Source organism: Odocoileus virginianus, chromosome 8, assembly GCF_023699985.2.
Source record: "Odocoileus virginianus isolate 20LAN1187 ecotype Illinois chromosome 8, Ovbor_1.2, whole genome shotgun sequence".
Lineage (NCBI taxonomy): Eukaryota > Metazoa > Chordata > Mammalia > Artiodactyla > Cervidae > Odocoileus > Odocoileus virginianus.
In genome coordinates, this window is record NC_069681.1 from 9,629,261 (window position 1) to 9,648,857 (window position 19,597).

Here is a 19,597-nt window from a genome sequence, read left to right on the forward strand (position 1 = left end):
AAACCATTGTTTTTTGGTGTGGTTTTTTTTTTTTTTTTTTTTGATAAATCAGAGGCTTATACAACTGTTAAAGAAATTGCAACCCCTGGGGGACTTTAATATTGTTTGTGTACTTGAAAAGTTAGTTTTAAAAAATAATAGCCAACCAAGAGAGATGTAAAAAGTGAATTGCACCAACAGAAAGGAAAAAAAGAGAAAAAAAAAGAACATTTGAAATAACAAACTATTGACACATCAATTTAAACAAGGCAAGAGGGAAATGAAAAATGTTTCTGATGGTTATAATAAATATTTGTTAAGTGCTAACTATGGGCAAAACGCTGCTCTAAGCATTTTATATGTACTATCTCATTTAGCTATCACAAAATTCCTATAAAGTAGGTACCGTTATCCTCATTTTAGGGGAGAAGACCAAAACCAAAGAGGTTCTAGTATTTCCTCTGAGAAAGAAGGCATGATGTTCACTGTTCTTTTTGGTTACTTTTTACATCATTGGAATACAGGGCAAGATAACGTATTCTGTGCTACAGCAGGTCAGAAGGCATCACAACTTGTCAAATCCTATAGAGATACCGTCTGAGCAAGGCAGCGTGGATTACTCTTTAAGAAAAGCAGACACATTGTGGAAAACTGTTCCGTAATGCACAGGTCAAGTCATTACCCTACCATGTAACACGGCATTGTCAAGAGTTCAAGAAAGCTTGGGAGAATGCAGGTAGCATGTAAAGTCGGTTTTAGCCCTGTCTTCCAACATCACATTAGAAAAGGGCTCCTCTGTACAACAGCCAACAGTAAGAATCAATGGACATGAATTGAGATGAATAAGCGTCTGAAAGAGGGTTATAGGACAGGCAGCTGGCTGAAGTTTTTCCTGCCACTATAGCTAAATATTTCATCTTCCTCAAGCAAGTGAAATGACTAGCCCACACCTAATTAAACTGCACAGTGATTGTGCTGGCTGCCTTCACAGCATGACAGACACGTGGCCTCATCAGCAGTCAGCCACAGAAATCAATAGCTGACATTTACTCGATGAAATACAAATTGAGATTAGCTAGCTTCACTTTTTATTCAGCAAATTCAGGTCTGCAATCAATTCCTGTGCCTGTGTAGACTATGGAAATTGGTAGTATCCAATGGATTTGTTTCTTCCTTAGCTAATTACAGGACACAAGTAAATTCATAATCAATTGCTACCTCTACTTTTACTGTATACATTTCCACGAGCAAAAGAAGTCTGTCAAAGGTGGATATTATGATGGTCTTTACAGACGGATGGAAGTTACTAAATGTTCCACATACATTGTAATACAACAGCTAATTGATGATCATTTAAAAGACTGGCTTATTTGTTGAACAAATACAAAACTCCCCCTGTGGTTATTAGTTAAGCATACAGAAAGTTCTCAATTTTATTAAGAGCCTGTTTGGAAAAGCAGAGCTTCGTAGAGTGTCTGGCACATCACAGAGACCACTCAGCCCATGCCACCTGCTCTGATGTAGTGGCCGGTGTACAATGGGTAGCAGTGAAGTCGGGAAATTTGACAATCATATTCTAGATCCATCACCTGTTTTTTAGTTTTTAAAAACTACATTTTAATTGAAGTACAGTTAATTCACAATGTTGTGTTAGTTTAAGTGTACAGCTAAGTGATTTAGTTATGCGTGTGTATGTGTACGTGTTTATACTTACTCGGCTTCCCTGTTGGCTCAGACAATAAAAAGAGATGACTGAAATGTGGGACTCGAGTTTGATCCCTGGGTGGGGAAGATCCCCTGGAGAAGGAAACAGCAACCCACTCCAGTGTTCTTGTCTGGAGAATCCCATGGACAGAGGAGACTGGTGGGCTGCAGTCTACGGGGTCACAAAGAGTCAGACACAACTGAGCAACTATATACATATGTATATTCTTTTTCAGATTCTTTTCCATTATAGGTTACTATAAGACATGAGTGTAATCGCCTGTGCTATCCAGCCCCTGCGGTTCATCTATTTGCATACAGTACTGTGTATCCATTACTCCCAAACTCTTAATTTATCTCCCCCGCCCCTGCCATCCCCTTTGGTAAGCATAAGCTCATTTTCTATGTCTGTGAGTCTGTTTCTGCTTTGAAAATAAATGCACTTGTATCTTTTTTCAGATTCCACATGTAAGTGGTACCCTATGATTTTTGTCTCTTCTGACTTACTTCTCTGAGTACAGTAATCTCTAGATCCCACCAGGTTGCTGCAAACGACATTTCATTCTTGTTTAGGGCTGAGTAGTGTTCTGTCGTACACCGCATCTTCTTTATCCATCCCTCTGCCAATGGGCATGTAGGTTGTTTCTATGCCTTAGCTATTGTGAATGGCACTGCTATGAGCACTGGGGTTCATGTACCTCTTAGAATTATGGGTTTCTCTGGATACATGCCCAGGAGTGGTACTGCAGGATAGCATGGTAGACTTACCATATTATCACCCTTGACCTAACAGTTCTACTCCTGGGTATATGGCACACAGAAGAGACTGTTACACCCACCAAAAAATGTGGGAATGAATTCACAAAAGCCAAAACTTGAACTCATCCTAATGTCCATCAACTGTAGGGTAGATAAATAAATTTTGGCAAATTCATAAATGAAATAACTACACAGAAGTGAGAAAGAATGAACAGCATGGATGAAACTCACAGACAAAACAGTGAGCCAGGCACCAAAGAGGATATGCCGTACTATTCTCTTTATATGAAGTTCAGATACAGGAAATATTCAGAGGTGAAAGAGGTATGAATAGCAGTTACTTTGGGAAGAGTTATTGCCTTGGGACTGTGCATGCAAAGCTCCATCAGAGGAGCTAGAAACGTTCTATTCCTTGATCTGGTTGGTAGTAACATGAATGTGTACATAAAAAAATCCATTCAGCTGTAAACCTAAAATTCATGTATTTTAATGTTATATCATACTTCCTTCACAGACTACATGACCTCAGACAAATCATTCTCTCTACACTTCCATTTCCTCATCTGTAGGTTGGGAATGCTAATATAACTACCTCCTAGGATAATTATGAAGTATAAATACAATCATTCATGTAAAGCAGTTAGAACAGAGTCTTGTATAAGAGGGTTTGATAAATGTTGCCCACTGTAGTGTCTCACTGAGGATGCAGTCATAAACAGGCAGGATTCAGGAATCATAAATTGTCTAAGGAATCGTAATTAAGGTAGAAGCTAACATCACAAATGCATATGAACTGGTTTTGAGAAAAGCAAGAACATCTAACCTTCTGTTTATAAATTTGAGGGGAAATCTTAGATTCTCAGCTTCTAAATAATGTTTCCCACAGAATTCATTTGTGTAACAAATTACTCTAATGAAGTTGAAATACTATTTAATGTACACCAAAACATGCAAGTGCATTTCACTTTGAGGGCAGGTCTTACATAATTCTAGGGACATTCATTCATATTTGCTCCACTCTCCCTGGGACCTGGAGCACCTGATCTGGAAAGCTGATGCTTGGGACCACAGACTGACTCTCTATTCTAAAGGAAATCAATGCTGAACATTCATTGGAAGGACTGATGCTGAAGGTGAAGCTCCAACACTTTGGCCACCTGATGCGAAGAGCTGACTCCCTAGAAAAGACCCTAATGCTGGGAAAGACTGAGGGCAGGAGGAGAAGGGGATGGCAGAGGATGAGATGGCTGGATGGCATCACTGATTCGATGGACATGAGTTTGTGAAAACTCCAGGAGATAGGAAAGGACAGGGAAGCCTGGCGTGCTGCGTCCATGGGATACAAAGAGTCGGACACGACTGAGTCACTGAATAAGAGCATCAGCTGCCTCTGAAGACATCACAGGACCTGGAAACCAATTTCTACAGCAGTAATTTTCCAGAGGAGGCCAGCAGTCAAAGGAGTTTAGAGGAATTACTGGCTTCTTGCCTGAGTGTAGCTAAAGAACGAATTACTGATCATGAAAATAGCTGAATCATTTCTCAGGAATAGTTTAGGAGTAAGAGCAGGCTGATTTTATCATGACCATTGCTGCAAAACCTCTAAGGTTATAGGACTGAATACAAAGACTATAAATTTAAGATGCTGGCTAGAACAGCAGAGGAACCTTTAGAAATTCCCCAGACCTACAGAAAACCTTGTAGCCTTGGGAACTCCTCTTTTCTTTTTTTTGTAAGATCAAGGGATTTCCCTGGTGGTCCATTTAAGACCTCCCCTTCAAGTGTGGAGGGGAAGTTCAATCCCTGGTTGGGAAGCTAAGATCCCTTAAGCCTTGTGGCCAAAAAAAAAAAAAAAACCTAAACATAAAACAGAAACAACATTATAACAAATTCAATAAAGGCTTTAAAAATGGTCCACGTAAAAAAAAAATCTTTAACAAAAAATATAAATAAATAAAGATCCACCCACCAAGGCTTCTAGGATCTTAGTTCCCCAACCAGGGATCAAACCCCACCCTGGCACTGGAAGACCTGGAGTCCTGACCACTGGACCTCCAGGGAATTCCCAGGAGTTCTTGCTACTAGACATTTTTCAAATATCTTATAATAAATAATAGAGTGTGTTGGTCCACTTTGAGATACTTCTATGAGTCAATAAAAGACTGACTGTCATGAACCAGGCAAGCAAGGAGAACTGCTGAGAACCCAGTCTCCCCATAAATGTGACGAGCAGGGACACTGAGTCGCTGACCGCCCTCAACACAGCCAGCCCAGCTCTTCTTTTAGACCCACCGGAACCGTGAGGCTGGCATAATTGCTGTCTAGCTTCTCTGCCCAGTACAATAGCCATGGGCCACACATGGCTAATGTGACCAAGGAACTCAATTCTTCATCGTATTGAATTTTAACTCGTTTAAATTTCAGCGGCCACTTGTGGCAAGTGATTATTGAACTGGGTGGATAGCCCATGCTGGTCAGATCTTGATGAGTCCAGACTGTCTGGGGAGACACTAGTGGCCTGCCCTTGCAAAGACTCTGCTATCCCCACGGTCTGAGACAATCCCGGGACAAACAAGTTACAGCCCAGATCCTTCCATCCCATCACCCAGCCTTGCCACCACCGTCCGCTGTTCATGGAGCCTGGCAGTCACTGCACTGGGGGCCTGAACTCCTTTTTTCCCCTGGTCTTCTGTCTCACGGTCTGCCTAGCTTCTCACTCACAGCGAGGGGAGGAATCCTGCTGGGAGCTCTAACCCAGATGACTGAGGCCTTAAGACGTGCTCCTGCCGCCCCTATTCCCTGCAGCCCTGCGTCTGATGGAGCTGCTGCTGTGAATGAACCGAGCACCCAGAGGACAGCATTGCCAGCCACCCGCGTTGGTTTCCGCCCATGGCCAAAATCGGCCGCCGCTCCACCCACTAAGCACCAGGCAACTCTCTCAGACGTCAGGCTGGAGAAATAACCTGGGTTTCCCACCACTGTGGCCACCTCATGCGAAGGGCTGACTCACTGGAAAAGACCCTGATGCTGGGAAAGATCGAGGGCAGGAGGAGAAGGGGGCAGCAGAGGATGAGATGGTTGGATGGCATCACCAACTCAAAGGACGTGAGTTTGAGCAAACTCCGGGAGATGGTGAGGGACAGGGAAGCCTGGCGTGCTGCAGTCTATGGGGTCGCAAAGAGTCGGACATGATTTAGTGACTGAACAACAACCCCAGTGGTGTTATACCCAGCTTCTTTTTTCTTCCTACTGGGCCTCTGATTACAGGTGGGGTCCAGATTCTTCATTCAGCCTAAAGTTATTCAGAGTTAAATTATGTTCCCAGTAGAACTGTAAACACTCAAACGTCCATGAACAGCTAGGTAAATATTTTGTTTACATTCATAAATGCCCCTAGAAAGTAAAATATAGATTCACTTATTATATTTGTGGCCATAAAAAGACTACATCTAGAACTCTTTGGTAAAACAGCCTGGATTATATAAAATCCTCATATATTCTGACATTGACTGTTCATATAATTTAGGGAAACATCTATCAAAACCAGGAGGCTCATGCGGGCAACTTCGCTTATAAATACTTGACAGAAACATAAATGTGTATATTCCCCAAATGCAACTGTCTACATGAGTTGCAGCATTTCAGAAAGAAGTGGCTGTTTCCGAGGTGTGTGAAGATGATTCATCCTCTACAGGATGATTTAATCCATCATTCTGCCCGAGAAGGTGGGGAGGTGGCACGCTGGCCTGCGGTTTTGAACTCTGTCATACACACTTGGCGGCCCTTCACTTGTGGAGGCACGGGCTTGAAAATAACATCCTTTGAGTTCTGAGTGTTCTGGTTGGAAACTCATATTTCTCAGCAGGGAAATGTGAGGGCAAAGGGTACTTGAAGCAAGTACAGCCTGTAGCTGTTTTCATGATGTGATGAAAGGGTCTTGATGCCTTGAGATACCTAGATTAATCTTTCAGGATGCTCATATGTTTTTGGTACTGAACAATCTGGAAAAACTCGGAAATATAAAATGAAACAGCTTTAAATGTTTTAAATAATCAGAATGCTGCTACTGGCACTAGTAGTAAAGAATTACAGGCCAAATAGAAGACACAGGCTCGATCCCTGGATTGGGAAGATGCCCTGGAGGAGGAAATGGCAATCCACTCCAGTATTCGTGCCTGGGAAATCCTACTGACAGAGGGGCCTGGCAGGCCACAGTCCAGGGGTCACAAAGGAGTCGGACACGACTGAAGCAACTTAGCACACGCACACACATACCAATATACTTAAAAACACAAACGGCATTCAGACATCCAGAGACTGGTTTTCTGGTTGCTTCTTTCTTTTTCCTCTCTAGATTTTCTACCAATGACTTGTGCCTCCACCTGCTGGTGTCATGAGGAAATGAAATGGAAATAAAATCCAAGCAAGTAAATTGTTAATAAATACTCCCTGGGAATCTCTGATACAGGTTTGGAGGGAGGAATGGTTAAAATTAGTCTAAAATGAAACTTCTGAAGATGATCAGGTTAACCCATTCATCCTCTGTGTTAACGATTAAAAGTGAGGTGCAAAAACAAGCAAAAAATACCTTCACCAAACTTCTGATCTCCAACTGTCTACGTCTAATTTAATTATCCTACCATCACCCGCAAGTCATTCTATCAACACTCCCACTAAAAGTTTTACAAGAAAATGCAGCAGAGAGATGGAGTATGAACCAAATCATAAATCAGAACATCTCATTTAAAGTCAAAGAGAGAAACATCCTCAGGAATGTAAATCAGTCCTAAATCTTCAGCACACCCATAAAAGAAGTTTTTAAAGCCCTTTCTGAAAATACAGCAGAACATTAAAAGCCAGAGCCAAATTACCAGAGTTGGAAACCTAGCTCTACCCCTTATAGCTAGGTGGCCATGATCAAACTACTCCAATAAGACTTATCCTCAGTTTCCCCATGTGTGAAATGGGGTTAAATGACAGAATGTACTTCATAGCATTATTATGAGGATTAAGTGGCTTAATGCTTGCAAGGCACCGAGAACAGTTTCTGGCACACAGTGAGTCTTATTTAAACGCTAGTAAACAACTAAAATGCAGCTGGTGCATATTGGTAAGAGGAAATGTGATTGCTATTACCGAGAAATGGTATCTTCTCAGATTGAGTGCATTGCCCTGATCACATTATTGTTTGATAAAGCTACATGCTTGAGCTATCATGGATTCAGACAGCCTGCCTACTACCACATAGAGGAAACTGAGGTAAGGCAAGAATAAGCTGGTAATTTCCTAAATAGTGAATAAACAGTAGGAATTCTAGGAATTTGATTTTTTTTGAAAAGGCTAATTTCCCATTAAATGATCCAGAAAGGTAAATTTACTGTAAAATCTTCAAGTTTTAAGATGACACAAAAATGTTCCATGAAATAAAGCAGTACAATGGAACTTGTAAAAACACCAACATTATTTTACCCTCACATAAAATGTGATAGTATCATACGAAATAGTCATACAGTTGCAATGTGCATTCTGGTTAAGTCACATCTTCATTCAACCATTCATTCAGTTAAAAAAAAAACTTTAGTATATATTTGATGCCAGTGACTCAACATGGAACAGGGAACAAATAATAAACAAACAATGTAAAATATTATCATGCAGTGATAAATGCTATGAAGGAAAATGAAGCAGGGAAGAAAGCGACAGTGACAGTGGCTAGAGGCAACCTGCCATTAGGAAGACTCATTTGAGAAGACGGATATTTGAGCAAAGAACTAAATGAAGGAAGAAAGCAAACAATATGGATATCTAGAGAAAGAGCTTACCAGGCAGAGGGAGCAGCAGAACTCTGAAATAGAGACATAGGTGGTCAGATCCAAAAAACAAGAAAGTCAATAAAAAGACTTAAATTATCAAGGGGAAGAGTGATGAGAAATCAGATGGGAGAAGCAACTGGGAGCCAGGTAATACGGAACTTTTGGGGCCAAGCGTGGCTTGTTTACAAATATGGCCCCAAAATTCTTTCGTAACTTTTCAATGTAGAGGTGGGGCCTCTGTCTCCTTCCTTTAAATCTGAATGGGCTTAAGATTGCTTAGACTGGTAGAATGTGATGGAAATGACTATGTTTTCTGAGGCTGGTTCAGAAAAAGAAGATGTGTCTTTGTCTTGTTTGGTGGAACATTCATGTCTGCAACCATTACCTTGCATGTGACTTTCCAAGGCTACCATGCTGTGAGAGAAATCAAGCCACATGTAAAGGGCATGTGGAAACCCTCTTCCCACCTTCAAGTCTGCAGTCCTAAACTTGTAGTCATTCTAGTTCACACGCTAGACACATGACTAAATACGCCTTCAGATGATTCCAGCTCCCAGCCATCACACCTTCTCAGCTAAGCCCGCAGACACAAACTATGTCTTGTCCAAAACAGCTCAGAGAATCCATAAGCCTAATAAAATGACTGTTGTAAACTGCCACATTTGGGACTAATTTGTGACCCAGCAGTCATAATGAGAAACCATGATAGGAATTTTAGACAAGTGAGAAATCTTTGGAGAGTCGATTAGCATGATCTGATTCATGAAGTAAGAGAATCACTCTAGTTTCTGCAGGGAAAGCAGTCTGTAAGAGGGCAAGCGTGGAGGCAGAGAGGCCAGTCTGGAGACTACTGCAGTCTTCCAAGCAAGAAATGTTAGTGTCCTAGGTAGGGCAGCAACAGTGAAGACAGTAAGAAGGCCTTTGATTGACAATATATACAGTTTCAAAGTGATTTCAATAGGATTTGCTGCTAGATTGGAACTTGTGTGTGGGAAGATATAAATCAAGAATGACACCAAGGATTTTGACCAGAGCAAGCAACTAAGTGAATAGACGTGTCATTTCCTGAGATACAAACATTAGAGGAAGAATGGGTTTGAAATCAAGGGGGTTCAGTTCTAAACAAGTGGCAAATGGAAACGAATGAGGAGGAAGCAAGTAGGTATATGAATTTGGAGGTCAGGAGTATAGCTGGTTCTGTGTTCAACTCTAAGTGCCTCATTTTAGGAAAGATACATACAAACTAGACAATATTCAGAAGGGGACAAGGATGCCAATATTTTTAAATGCCATATCATGTTTAAAAAAAAAATGAAGGAACTAATGGTAGGGTAGGTAAAAATATCCATGATGGTGAAGAGGCACTTGAATAAATAGGACACAACATCAGGACTCATCTTCAAGAGTGCAGTATGTGCTTCAAGGGACTAAACATCTAGTGCTCACCTTTGTGGAGACTAATATGAAACACCTCAAAATTGACTATGCCTCTCCTTACAGAAGCTACCATTCCAGAACCAGATAGCATTACAGAGATTTTGACTTAAACACTACAGAAGATGAACTGAATAGCATCCGGTTGTGTTGGTGAAGAATTCTCTAACCAGAGCAAAGCTAGACAAAACCAATCCCCCCAAAAAATGAATAAATTAAAAAGGAGATATATATATATATATATATATATATATATAGAGAGAGAGAGAGAGAGAGAGAGAGAGAGAGATACACACACACTCCATTTCCATATGTTACTAGTAAAGGACAAACTGGCCTATACAAAACTTATCTATTCATATCCTGTTCTTATCAGGAATACCCACATGGAGGAAGTTACCCTTAGTGCTGTGGCACTAAGTTATTTTAGCATTAATAATCACAACATTCTTGCTTTTCCAGCATTTTGATCCTTTGCATTGATAGAGGGAGTTTAGTAGGGTAAATAAGAGCAGGAAACCTAGAGCCAGGATTCCTGGCCTAAGATCTTAACTCCAACACTTAGGTGAGCTACTTAAACTTTCTATGCCTCCATTTCCTACCTCATTGGATTTATTATGGGGAATAAATAAGTCAATCTGTATGCAAGTCAGGAAGCAACAGTTAGAACTGGACATGGAACAACAGACTGGTTCCAAATAGGGAAAGGAGTACATCAAGGCTGTATATTGTCACCCTGCTTATTTAACTTTCATGCAGAGTACACCATGAGAAACGCTGGGCTGGATGAAGCACAAGCTGGAATCAAGACTGCCAGAAGAAATATCAATAACTTCAGATACGCAGATGACACCACCCTTATGGCAGAATGTGAAGAACTAAAGAGCCTCTTGATGAAAGTGAAAGAGGAGAGTGAAAAAGTTGGCTTAAAGCTCAAATTCAGAAAACTAAGATCACGGCATTTGGCCCCATCACTTCATGGCAAATAGATGGGGAAACAGTGGAAACAGTGGCAGACTTTATTTTTGGGGGCTCCAAAATCACTGCAGATGGTGATTGCAGCCATGAAATTAAAAGACGCTTACGCCTTGGAAGAAAAGCTATGACCAACCTAGACAGCATATTAAAAAGCAGAGACATTACTTTGCCAACAAAGGTCTGTCTAATCAAGGCTATGATTTTTTTCAGTGGTCATGTATGGATGTAAAAGCTGGACCATAAAGAAAGCTGAGCACTGAAGAATTGATACTTTTGAACTGTGGTGTTGGAGAAGACTCTTGAGAGTCCCTTGGACTACAAGGAGATCCAACCAGTCCATCCTAAAAGACATCAGTCCTAGGTGTTCATTGGAAGGACTGATGCTGAAGCTGAAACTCCAATACTTTGGCCACCTGATGCGAATAACTGACTCATTGGAAAAGACCCTGATGCTGGGAAAGATTGAGGGCAGGAGGAGAAGGGGACAACAGAGGATGAGATGGTTGGATGGCATCACCGACTCAATGGAGATGAGTTTGAGTAAACTCTGGGAGGTGGTGATGGACAGGGAGGCCTGACGTGCTGCAGTCCATGGGGTCACAAAGAGTCGGACATGACTGAGCAACTGAACTGAAATAAGCCAATAATTTCAAAGCATTTATTACATAGAAACAGCTATATAGTCAGTGATTTAAAATACTAGCTCTATTCAGCATCCAGCCATCCAGCACATACTCAGTCGTGTCTGACTCTTTAGGACCCCATGGACTGTAGCCCACCAGGCTCCTCTGTCCATGAAATTTTCCAGGAAAGAATACTGGAGTGGGTTGCCATTTCCTCCTCCTGGGGATCTTTTCAACCTAGGGGCCGGACCTGAGTCTCTTGCATTGCAGGTGGATTTTTTAACCCTTGAGCCATCAGCATCATCCATCTATGAATGTACAGTAGAGACCCCTTTGTTTGGTTCTTTTATTATATAATTCATTGAAGCATACAGCATTATGACTTTGAAAAGAAGAGCTTCAAAGTCACAGGTATGAACTTACCCTCTTGCTTTGCAATCATTCCAAAAGGCACTTTCTTGAAGCGCTCTCTACTGATATCAGAACTGCTGCCATTTGTTTCACTGTCTCCTTTTCCACTATCTCTGACACTAAATTCATCTGGATTTGAATGTGTCCTGGAAGTGAAAAGGAAAGAACACTAAATTCATCTGGATTTGAATGTGTCCTGGAAGTGAAAAGGAAAGAACGACTCTGTTATCCATAAAAATGTACAAAATGTCAAACCCAGGGCTTAGAGACAATGATAAATATTCTGCAATTACCTTAAACTTGCACCAGATTTATCCTCTCCCTATCAGGATGGGGGGGGGGGGGTGAAAGGGACCTGAGACAGAACCCTGATTAAAAAGAAGGGTGAGAGCAGCAGCTGATAATACTTCACCCTCAGATATCAGGGCTGACGGCAGGCGCAGCATCCGTCATCTAAAGTGCTGCAGGAAAGGGAACGTGTTAGTGGCTCAGCCCTGTGTGAGTCTTTGTGACCCCATGGACTGTTGCCCACCAGGCTCCTCAGTCCAGAGAATTCTCCACTGGAGGGGGTAGTCATTCCCTTCTCCAGGGGATCTTCCTAACCCAGGGATGGAACCCAGGTCTCCTGCACTACAGATTCTTTACCAGCTGAGCCACCAGGGAAGCCTTGAATTGCTAACAGGAAGACACCACTCAAACCCTGAAGGAAAGGACTCAAGCTGGACTCACAAGAAAATTTCCAGGGGCCAAACCAGTAGGAACAGACATGGCCTTCCAGGAACACGCGACCATCAGGGCTTCTCCTGCCCTCATCTGTGATGAACTTTTCCTCTCAAAGAAAATAATTAACAAACCCCGAAAAGTCAGCCATTTGCAGTCCCGAACCTGATCGGGCACTGAACCTTCACAAAGCTTCCAGGGTGAAAATCCACGAAAGGTTAACAACGGCAGTAATGACCTGGGGGCGAGCTACCCGGGCCCCTCCTGAGCTGAGGAGCTTAAAGACACCCCGCTGTCCCCGGCCTGGGAAATCTCTGCAGACTCGCCCTCCCGGGCCTCTGAGGAAACGGAAAGCGGCGGTGTCTCCAGGAAGCAGCTCAGGCCGAAGCCCCCAGAGTGACAGTCCCTGACCCTCTGCGACTTGGAGCGGCCCGGCCATTCACTGCTCGCGTGGCACCAGCTCCGGCCGCGCTCCCAAAGCTTCCTCCTCCGCGGTCCGGGCGGGACCAAGTCACGGTGACTACGGCCACCAGGAGAAGGCCGCGGGGGCTGGCCGAAAGCCCGACCACGGCCACGGAGGGCTCAGGGAGCCGCTCTGCGCGCCCCTTCCCGGTTCGGCGGCGGAGCCGGCAGTAGCACCAGCACCATTTGCCCGCCAGGTGGCGCAGGAAGCGCGGGTACCGGGAGCACCGCGCGCGAGTGCCGCTGGGCCAGCCGACTTTCGTCCAGCGCCGCGACGACCGCCGTCAGCGGACCGGCGGGCTGCGGGGACCGCCGGCGCTGCAGCGATAGCTCCCCGGGTCTGCCGTCGCTGCGGAGCCGGAGGTAAGTCAGCTGCGCGTCAAGGCCTTTGTCCGCGTCCCTAGCCTGCTGTCGGGTCGGCAGGGAGCCCAGGGACGCGTTCTAGGGCAGAGGCAGCAGGGCTGAGCCATCGACGAGTCGCGGGGTCACCAGCCCGGGCGCGCGCTCGTCCTGGCCCTGCATCTGCAGCCCCGCGGTGGCCCGGCCTCGCAGCAGCGGGGAGCCGCCGTCCAGCGCCTCCAGCCCTAGCTGCAAGCTGGCCAGTTCCTCGAGGTTAAAACTCCGTCGTGCGCTCAGCCGCCCCGTGACGAGGTCCCCCTAGACGAAGGTGGCCACGGCGCCCCTAGCCCGGCCCACCTCGGCCTCCAGCAGCCGGTGGGTGACCTGGCCTTTGGGGGTCCCTGGCGGCCACCGTGGCCAAGTAGGCCCCGGGCGGGTTGTTCTCGCGCACTGACACCTCATAGACCGGCCGCGTGAAGAGCGGCGCGTTGTCGTTCTCGTCGCCCACGCGCACCGTGTAGGGCCGCACGGTGCGCAGCGGGGGCGCGCCGCGGTCCTCGGCCACCAGCGTCAGGTTGTACTCGGAGATGCGCTCGCGGTCCAGGGACGCCGCGGTCACCACCAGGTAGCTGCCCGCGTAGGCCGGCTGCAGCCGGAAGTGCTCGTGCCCGTTGGCGCCCGAGTCCCTGTCCGAGGTGCTGACCAGCGCCACCAGGCTCTCGCGCGCCGCCCCCTCCGGCACCAGCGAGACGGCGCTCGCCTCCGGCATCCCAGGCCCGGTCGACGAGGTCGCCTCCGCCCCGCCAAGAGTGGCGGCGGCGGCGGCGAAGGGCGAGGCAGCAGGCGCGCCCGGGGCGGCCAGGGGGGTGGTGGAGATGTCCGGAGCGTTGTCATTGACGTCGCGGAGGCGCACGATGACCTTGCAGGTGGCGGCGCGGGGCCCGGGGCCGCAGTCCTGCGCCCGCACGTCCAGTTCATAAGTGTCCTGGCGCTCGTAGTCCACGGGCCCCGCTAGGGTGAGGCGGCCGGAGCGCGGGTCCAGGCGGAAGAGGCGGCGCGCCTCGGGCGGGGTGCGGGCCCCGAAGGCGAACACCACGTCGCCGTTGGGGCCCTCGTCGGGGTCCGCCGCGTCCAGGTCTAGCAGGAGCGAGCCCACGGGCGCGTCCTTCGCCAGCTCCACCTCTGTCACGGCGCCCTGCGGGAAGGCCGGGCTGTGGTCGTTGGCGTCCAGCACGCGCACGCTGAGGGCGGCCGTGGCGGAGCGCGGCGGACGGCCGCCGTCCTGGGCCACCAGCCCCAGGCTGTAGGTGGCCTGGCTCTCGCGGTCCAGCTCCTGCAGCAGCACCAAGTCGGCGCACTGGGCACCGTCCGCGCGCGTCTGCAGCTCCACGCGGAAGGGGCTGTGGGGTTCGGCCAGGCGCGCGCTTTGCAGCCCGTTGGCGCCCACGTCCTCGTCCACGGGCACCTCCAGGGGGATGCGCGTGCCCACCGCAGCGCCCTCGGACACCTCCACGGGAATCTGGGCCCGGGGGAAGCGCGGCGCATGGTCATTGATGTCCCTCACCTCAACCTCCACCTCCACGTGCACCAGCCGGAACTGCTCCTGGGAGAAGCTGACCACGTCGAAGGCCAGCACGCACTGAGGGGCCTGGCCGCACAGCCGCTCTCGGTCCAGGCCCGCGTCCCCGACGGACAGCCTGTCGCCCTAGCACAGCGAGCTTAATCAGGCGGAACCGGCCCGGTACCTAGCGCTGGGAATTAAACAGGATGTGGTCACACAGAACACTGATGAAGGTGCTGGGGGCTTCTTCCTCACAGGTGTAGAAATTCACAGTTTCAGCTCAATACCCTGACACCACCAGCAGCCACAGAAGCAGCAGGGACTCCAGTCCACTCCTGAGTAAAGTGTCAGCGGGGAATCTGAGCCTGCAGTGAGACATTCTGGGCCTCACCCGCCCTCCTGAGCGCACTGTCAGGAGACACTTGCCCTCTCAAATACTTCTGATCACTAAACCCTCTCTGCTGTGTAATTGCCTTTTTCTGCCCTGGGCCCAAGCATGCTTCTTCTGAACCCTACCAGGGAGGCTGCCTAGAGAAAAATATGCAAATAAACCTGCACCGGAGCTAATCCACAGTCTCCTGGCCTCTGGGTCTTGTTCCCTTGAAAGAGCTCGCAGGAGGGCCTGGAGGGCTGAACAGTGGCCAGGGCAGTGCAGTAGGTCGTTGAGATTCCTCCAGAAGCTTACACTATAAAAATGCACCCCGCTTGCTCTGCTAGTGTGCCGGGGTCTCACTTTGACAGCCGGAGGGGGGGAGCCGCAGCCTCTTTATTCCTTCCTGAGCACGCATAGTCGTGGGACAGAGGCACAGTTTCTATTCTGCTTCACAACTTTGAAACAAACGCATATATGTATCCTTGGCCACCCATGGTTATCCGTCTATACTGGGTTATCATTTCCTGTATTGAGAGATTGTAGGGGAACAGTTTCTTCAGAACCGGGCAGTGTCTAATCAGAAAAGCATGGTTTTCCAGAGTAATCATTTCTGAATAGCTTCTCCCTAGCCAAGAAACCATTAATGGCGAAATTTCCACCCCTTCCTCTCCTTTTATGTCAGTAATTGCTTATACATGAAGACTCAGTGTCAGTCAGGGAGGTTTGTCAACGACAAACCACTGTAAGGGATGGTTAAGGGTAAGAAAAAGATTTAAGGAAATATATTGCAGTCAGTCTTGTTAGAAAATTGCTATAGACCAATTATTTTTAAAAAGCCCTTGGCTGAAGAAAACCACGGGTGGCCTGCTAGGCTGAGGGCTAAAGAAACATTAAACCATCTGTCTAAAGCACAACAGGCCTGTGTGAGGTTCCCTTTATGTGTGAAGTGTTCTAAATGCTAAACAGCCCCACATGGTAATGATGACATTGTTCCTCGTGCCATGGAGCTGTCATCAAGGCAGAGTGTTCTTTAACCAGTCATCTCGAATAAAATCAGTGAGCAGGCTGAGTTATTAATATGCCCAGGCTATTCTTGGCTCCTACATGTTCTGTAATGTTATTGATTCCTGCAGAGACATGTCAGTAAATGACTTTTTTTTTTTTTCTATCACTCTTAAGAAGGAGTTGCACTTATCTCAGCACCAGGATCCCTGAACCCAGTTCTGAAACTGAGCCACCTTTGATGAGATAATTAATTTCCAGGGGTTTTAATTTAGTGGAGCATTTGGCAATGAGTCTAATTACAAGTACCAGCAACCGATAGAGAAGTACAGCGGGGAGCATGGGTTGATTTTTGTCGGGTACTCTGAGATTCTGAAAAGAGAAAGAGCTTCATTTTGTTTAGTTTTTTATAGTTTTATTTTTTTGTTGCAGTATAGTTGGTTTACAGTGTTGTGCCAATCTCTACTGTTATAAAGTGACTGTTATACACATATAGGTATTTTGAAAATATATTTTTTACATTACGGTTTATCATGAGATACTGAATCTAGAAGGACTGGGAGTTTGGGATTAGCAGAAGTAAACTATTGTACATATAATGGATAGGCAACAAGATAGTACTGTACTTTGTTTTTTTTTTTTTAAGCTTTATTTTTTTCATTTATTTTTATTAGTTGGAGGCTAATTACTTTACAATATTGTAGTGATTTTTGCCATACATTGACATGAATCAGCCATGGATTTACATGTGTTCCCTATCCCAATCCCCCCTCCCACCTACCTCCCCATTCCATCCCTCAAGATCATACTGTACTTTGGATTTTTTAAAGTTTGCTTTTTAAAATTCAGATGAGGCATTCATCTGAAGAAGGATACAACCACCTTTCAGTTTAGTGAGACTAGATTTCTTGTAAGCCAGTCAGTATCTTCAATGGTATTAGGACAGTGTGCTTTCTATCTTAGAACTGGGTATTTCAGTGAAGCATCTGGTTATTCTGCCTTTGGGTCTTGAGGAAAACAAGAGGACCTGATCTCTTTACCCAACTTCTTAATTCCTAGATGCACCTTACTGGAAGACTGAAAACCGATTCAACCCATGCCTTTTAAAAGGCAAGTGCTTCCATGCACTTTCGCCAGGAGAGGGACCCATTTAACCACAGTCCAAGTCTTTCACACAGTCCCTGCCAGGCCTGGCTCTTGAGAGTCTTCAGCATTATTGTTGCCACTCACGATCAGAAAAACTGCTCAGCATCCTGAAAATGCAGAATAGTCCATGACTCTATCTACCGAATGTCAAAAGACCCAGATAAAATATTTTAGAAGGCAGGCAATCATACACATTACCTCCACAATACTAAACATCTGGCCACTTAATGTTTGAAAACATCTAGCTATCATGCTTAAATGCTTGATTGCATTTTCCCCACTTTTCCTCCAGCTGTTTGGCAGCAAGGAGAAAATCTATAAGAAATGTGCTATATTGTCAGTGATTCATTATTAGTGTTAGCTTCACTTCCTAGTAAACAACCACCTTATTAAAACACTGCTTCATGAATGAAGGACAGCTGGAGTTTCGAGAAAGAGACATTTTCTGAGGCAAAAATCAGTTCTGTGCCCATAGAGTGACACGCTGAATAACACAGAAACTCTATGATCTGTACCCCTAGGGATGTGTCATCCGGAAGCAGTGTTTACAGCCTTGAGCTCCATGGTACTCTCACATTCCGTTCTGTTGACTGTTAGATGAAAATCTGTCTCAATATTAAAAAGCATCATGACAGAAATTTGCTTTATGTTGCTTGTTTTCCCATTTGCCAGCATATTGCCAGACTCTAAGTCCATAAAATGTAGTTTTGATCTCTACTGGGGGCAAACGTGGATCAAAGTAAGCAGTGGGACCAAGGGGACGACCGCCACCACAGGAAGACCAAAATGTGAATAAAGCGGTAACTTGGTCCTCTCGCTCAGTTTGGTTTTAAAAGGGGTGAAGGGGGAGGATTTGGGTGGACCCCCTACTGTGTTCACTTTTGTTCCTTAAACAAAAGCACCAGACAGACTAGAGTTCCGCCCCCACCACCAAATGCCAGGAAACCAGATCAGTAAAACAGGATTTGAATTCCAATCATCTTAATAAAAGATTTTCTTTTTGGCTGAACAGGTAACACCGGTATCCCTTGTACACTAAGACATGCTATATGTAAGCTCAGGTCACTTTCACCATAAACATGGGGGGAAGACTGCCCCTAATTCAAATCAGTACCTGGGCTTCGGCAGAATTTTGCCCATTTCCCTTTTACTATTACACAAATCCAATGACATATGTTTAAGAGGAGAGTTCCTAATATGAATATTTGGCTAGATCAAGGTGTCTACACGTCAGAAAAAGCATCAACTTTTATAGAACCTTGCACGAACACTTCTGTGGCCCAGAAACAGTTTTCATACCATTTAGAACAAATCACTCTGTGTACTACACTGAGACCCATTTTCATTTCTCAACTGAACAAACATTCTGGAGATGAATGAGCAAAACATTATCAAGTGCAATGTTTCTATCTTCAAGGAGCAACTTCTAGAAATTGAAGCTATGAAGACTGTTGGAGAGAAAACAAATCAACCTAACAGCTGGGTTTTTTTTTTCCTCCTGTTTTTAAAATCATACCTTGAAAAAACTAGTCATTCTTCAGCAGAAGAATGAGCCCCCCAGATTGAGAGTAACTGTTCTAAGTGCTCTCAGAAGAGGATTCATTATCTCCCATTCCTGTTACCCCACTGCATAATCAGTTTGTTATTAGGTCTTAACTGCACAGTCATTTATAAGAAAAGTTATCAGCAAATTGCTGGTCCTTTTTGGAAAATTATTTTCGGGAAAATAATTCAGCCCTGAATTCAGCCAAAATGCTGTCCTCAAGCATAGCCTGAAAACAAATGCTATTTATCAACTTTTTAAGTACTTTAACCTAGAGAAAATCACAGGGCAACACTGTAGGGTAGCAACACTGATCACAAACTCCCCTCAACATAAAAGACCGAATGACATAATCTTCACTTAGAGAAAAGTTTCCTGTAGGATCGTTATGTTAATAATGATATTATCAAAATTACATAATCTTAAAAGAGTGGATAAAACTAGTTTTTAAATTGCTGATTTTATTAGTCTGATTCTATGAGGAAACTAGGGCTTTGTTGGTGGCTCAGAGGTAAAGAAATCGCCTGCCAATGTGGGAGACAAGGGTTGTATCCCTGGGTCAGGAGGATCCCTTGGAGAAGGAAATGACAACCCACTCCAATATTCTTGCCTGGAGATTTCCATGGGCAGAGAAGCCTGGCAGGCCACAGTTCATGGGATCACAAGTCACCACGACTTAACGACTAAACAACAAAAATGTGAAGGAAATGAAGTCAATGAATAATGAAAAATTGTTTACCTTTTGGGTTC

General features: G+C 45.3%; 1 protein-coding gene across 1 annotated transcript in view; it reads right to left on the reverse strand.

Annotated features, from left to right (window-relative positions):
- LOC110132699 (protocadherin-8-like) overlaps positions 1-17,868 on the reverse strand; it is a 65,377-nt gene extending 47,509 nt beyond the window's left edge. The window contains exons 1-3 of the mRNA XM_070471807.1: positions 17,854-17,868; positions 13,580-14,927; positions 11,714-11,847 (exon numbers count right to left, since the gene is read on the reverse strand). Coding sequence (XP_070327908.1) covers positions 11,729-11,847; positions 13,580-14,927; positions 17,854-17,868 — 1,482 coding nt within the window. The 3' untranslated portion in view covers positions 11,714-11,728. The remainder of the gene's footprint in view (positions 1-11,713; positions 11,848-13,579; positions 14,928-17,853) is intronic.
- Between the last annotated feature and the right edge of the window lie 1,729 nt (positions 17,869-19,597).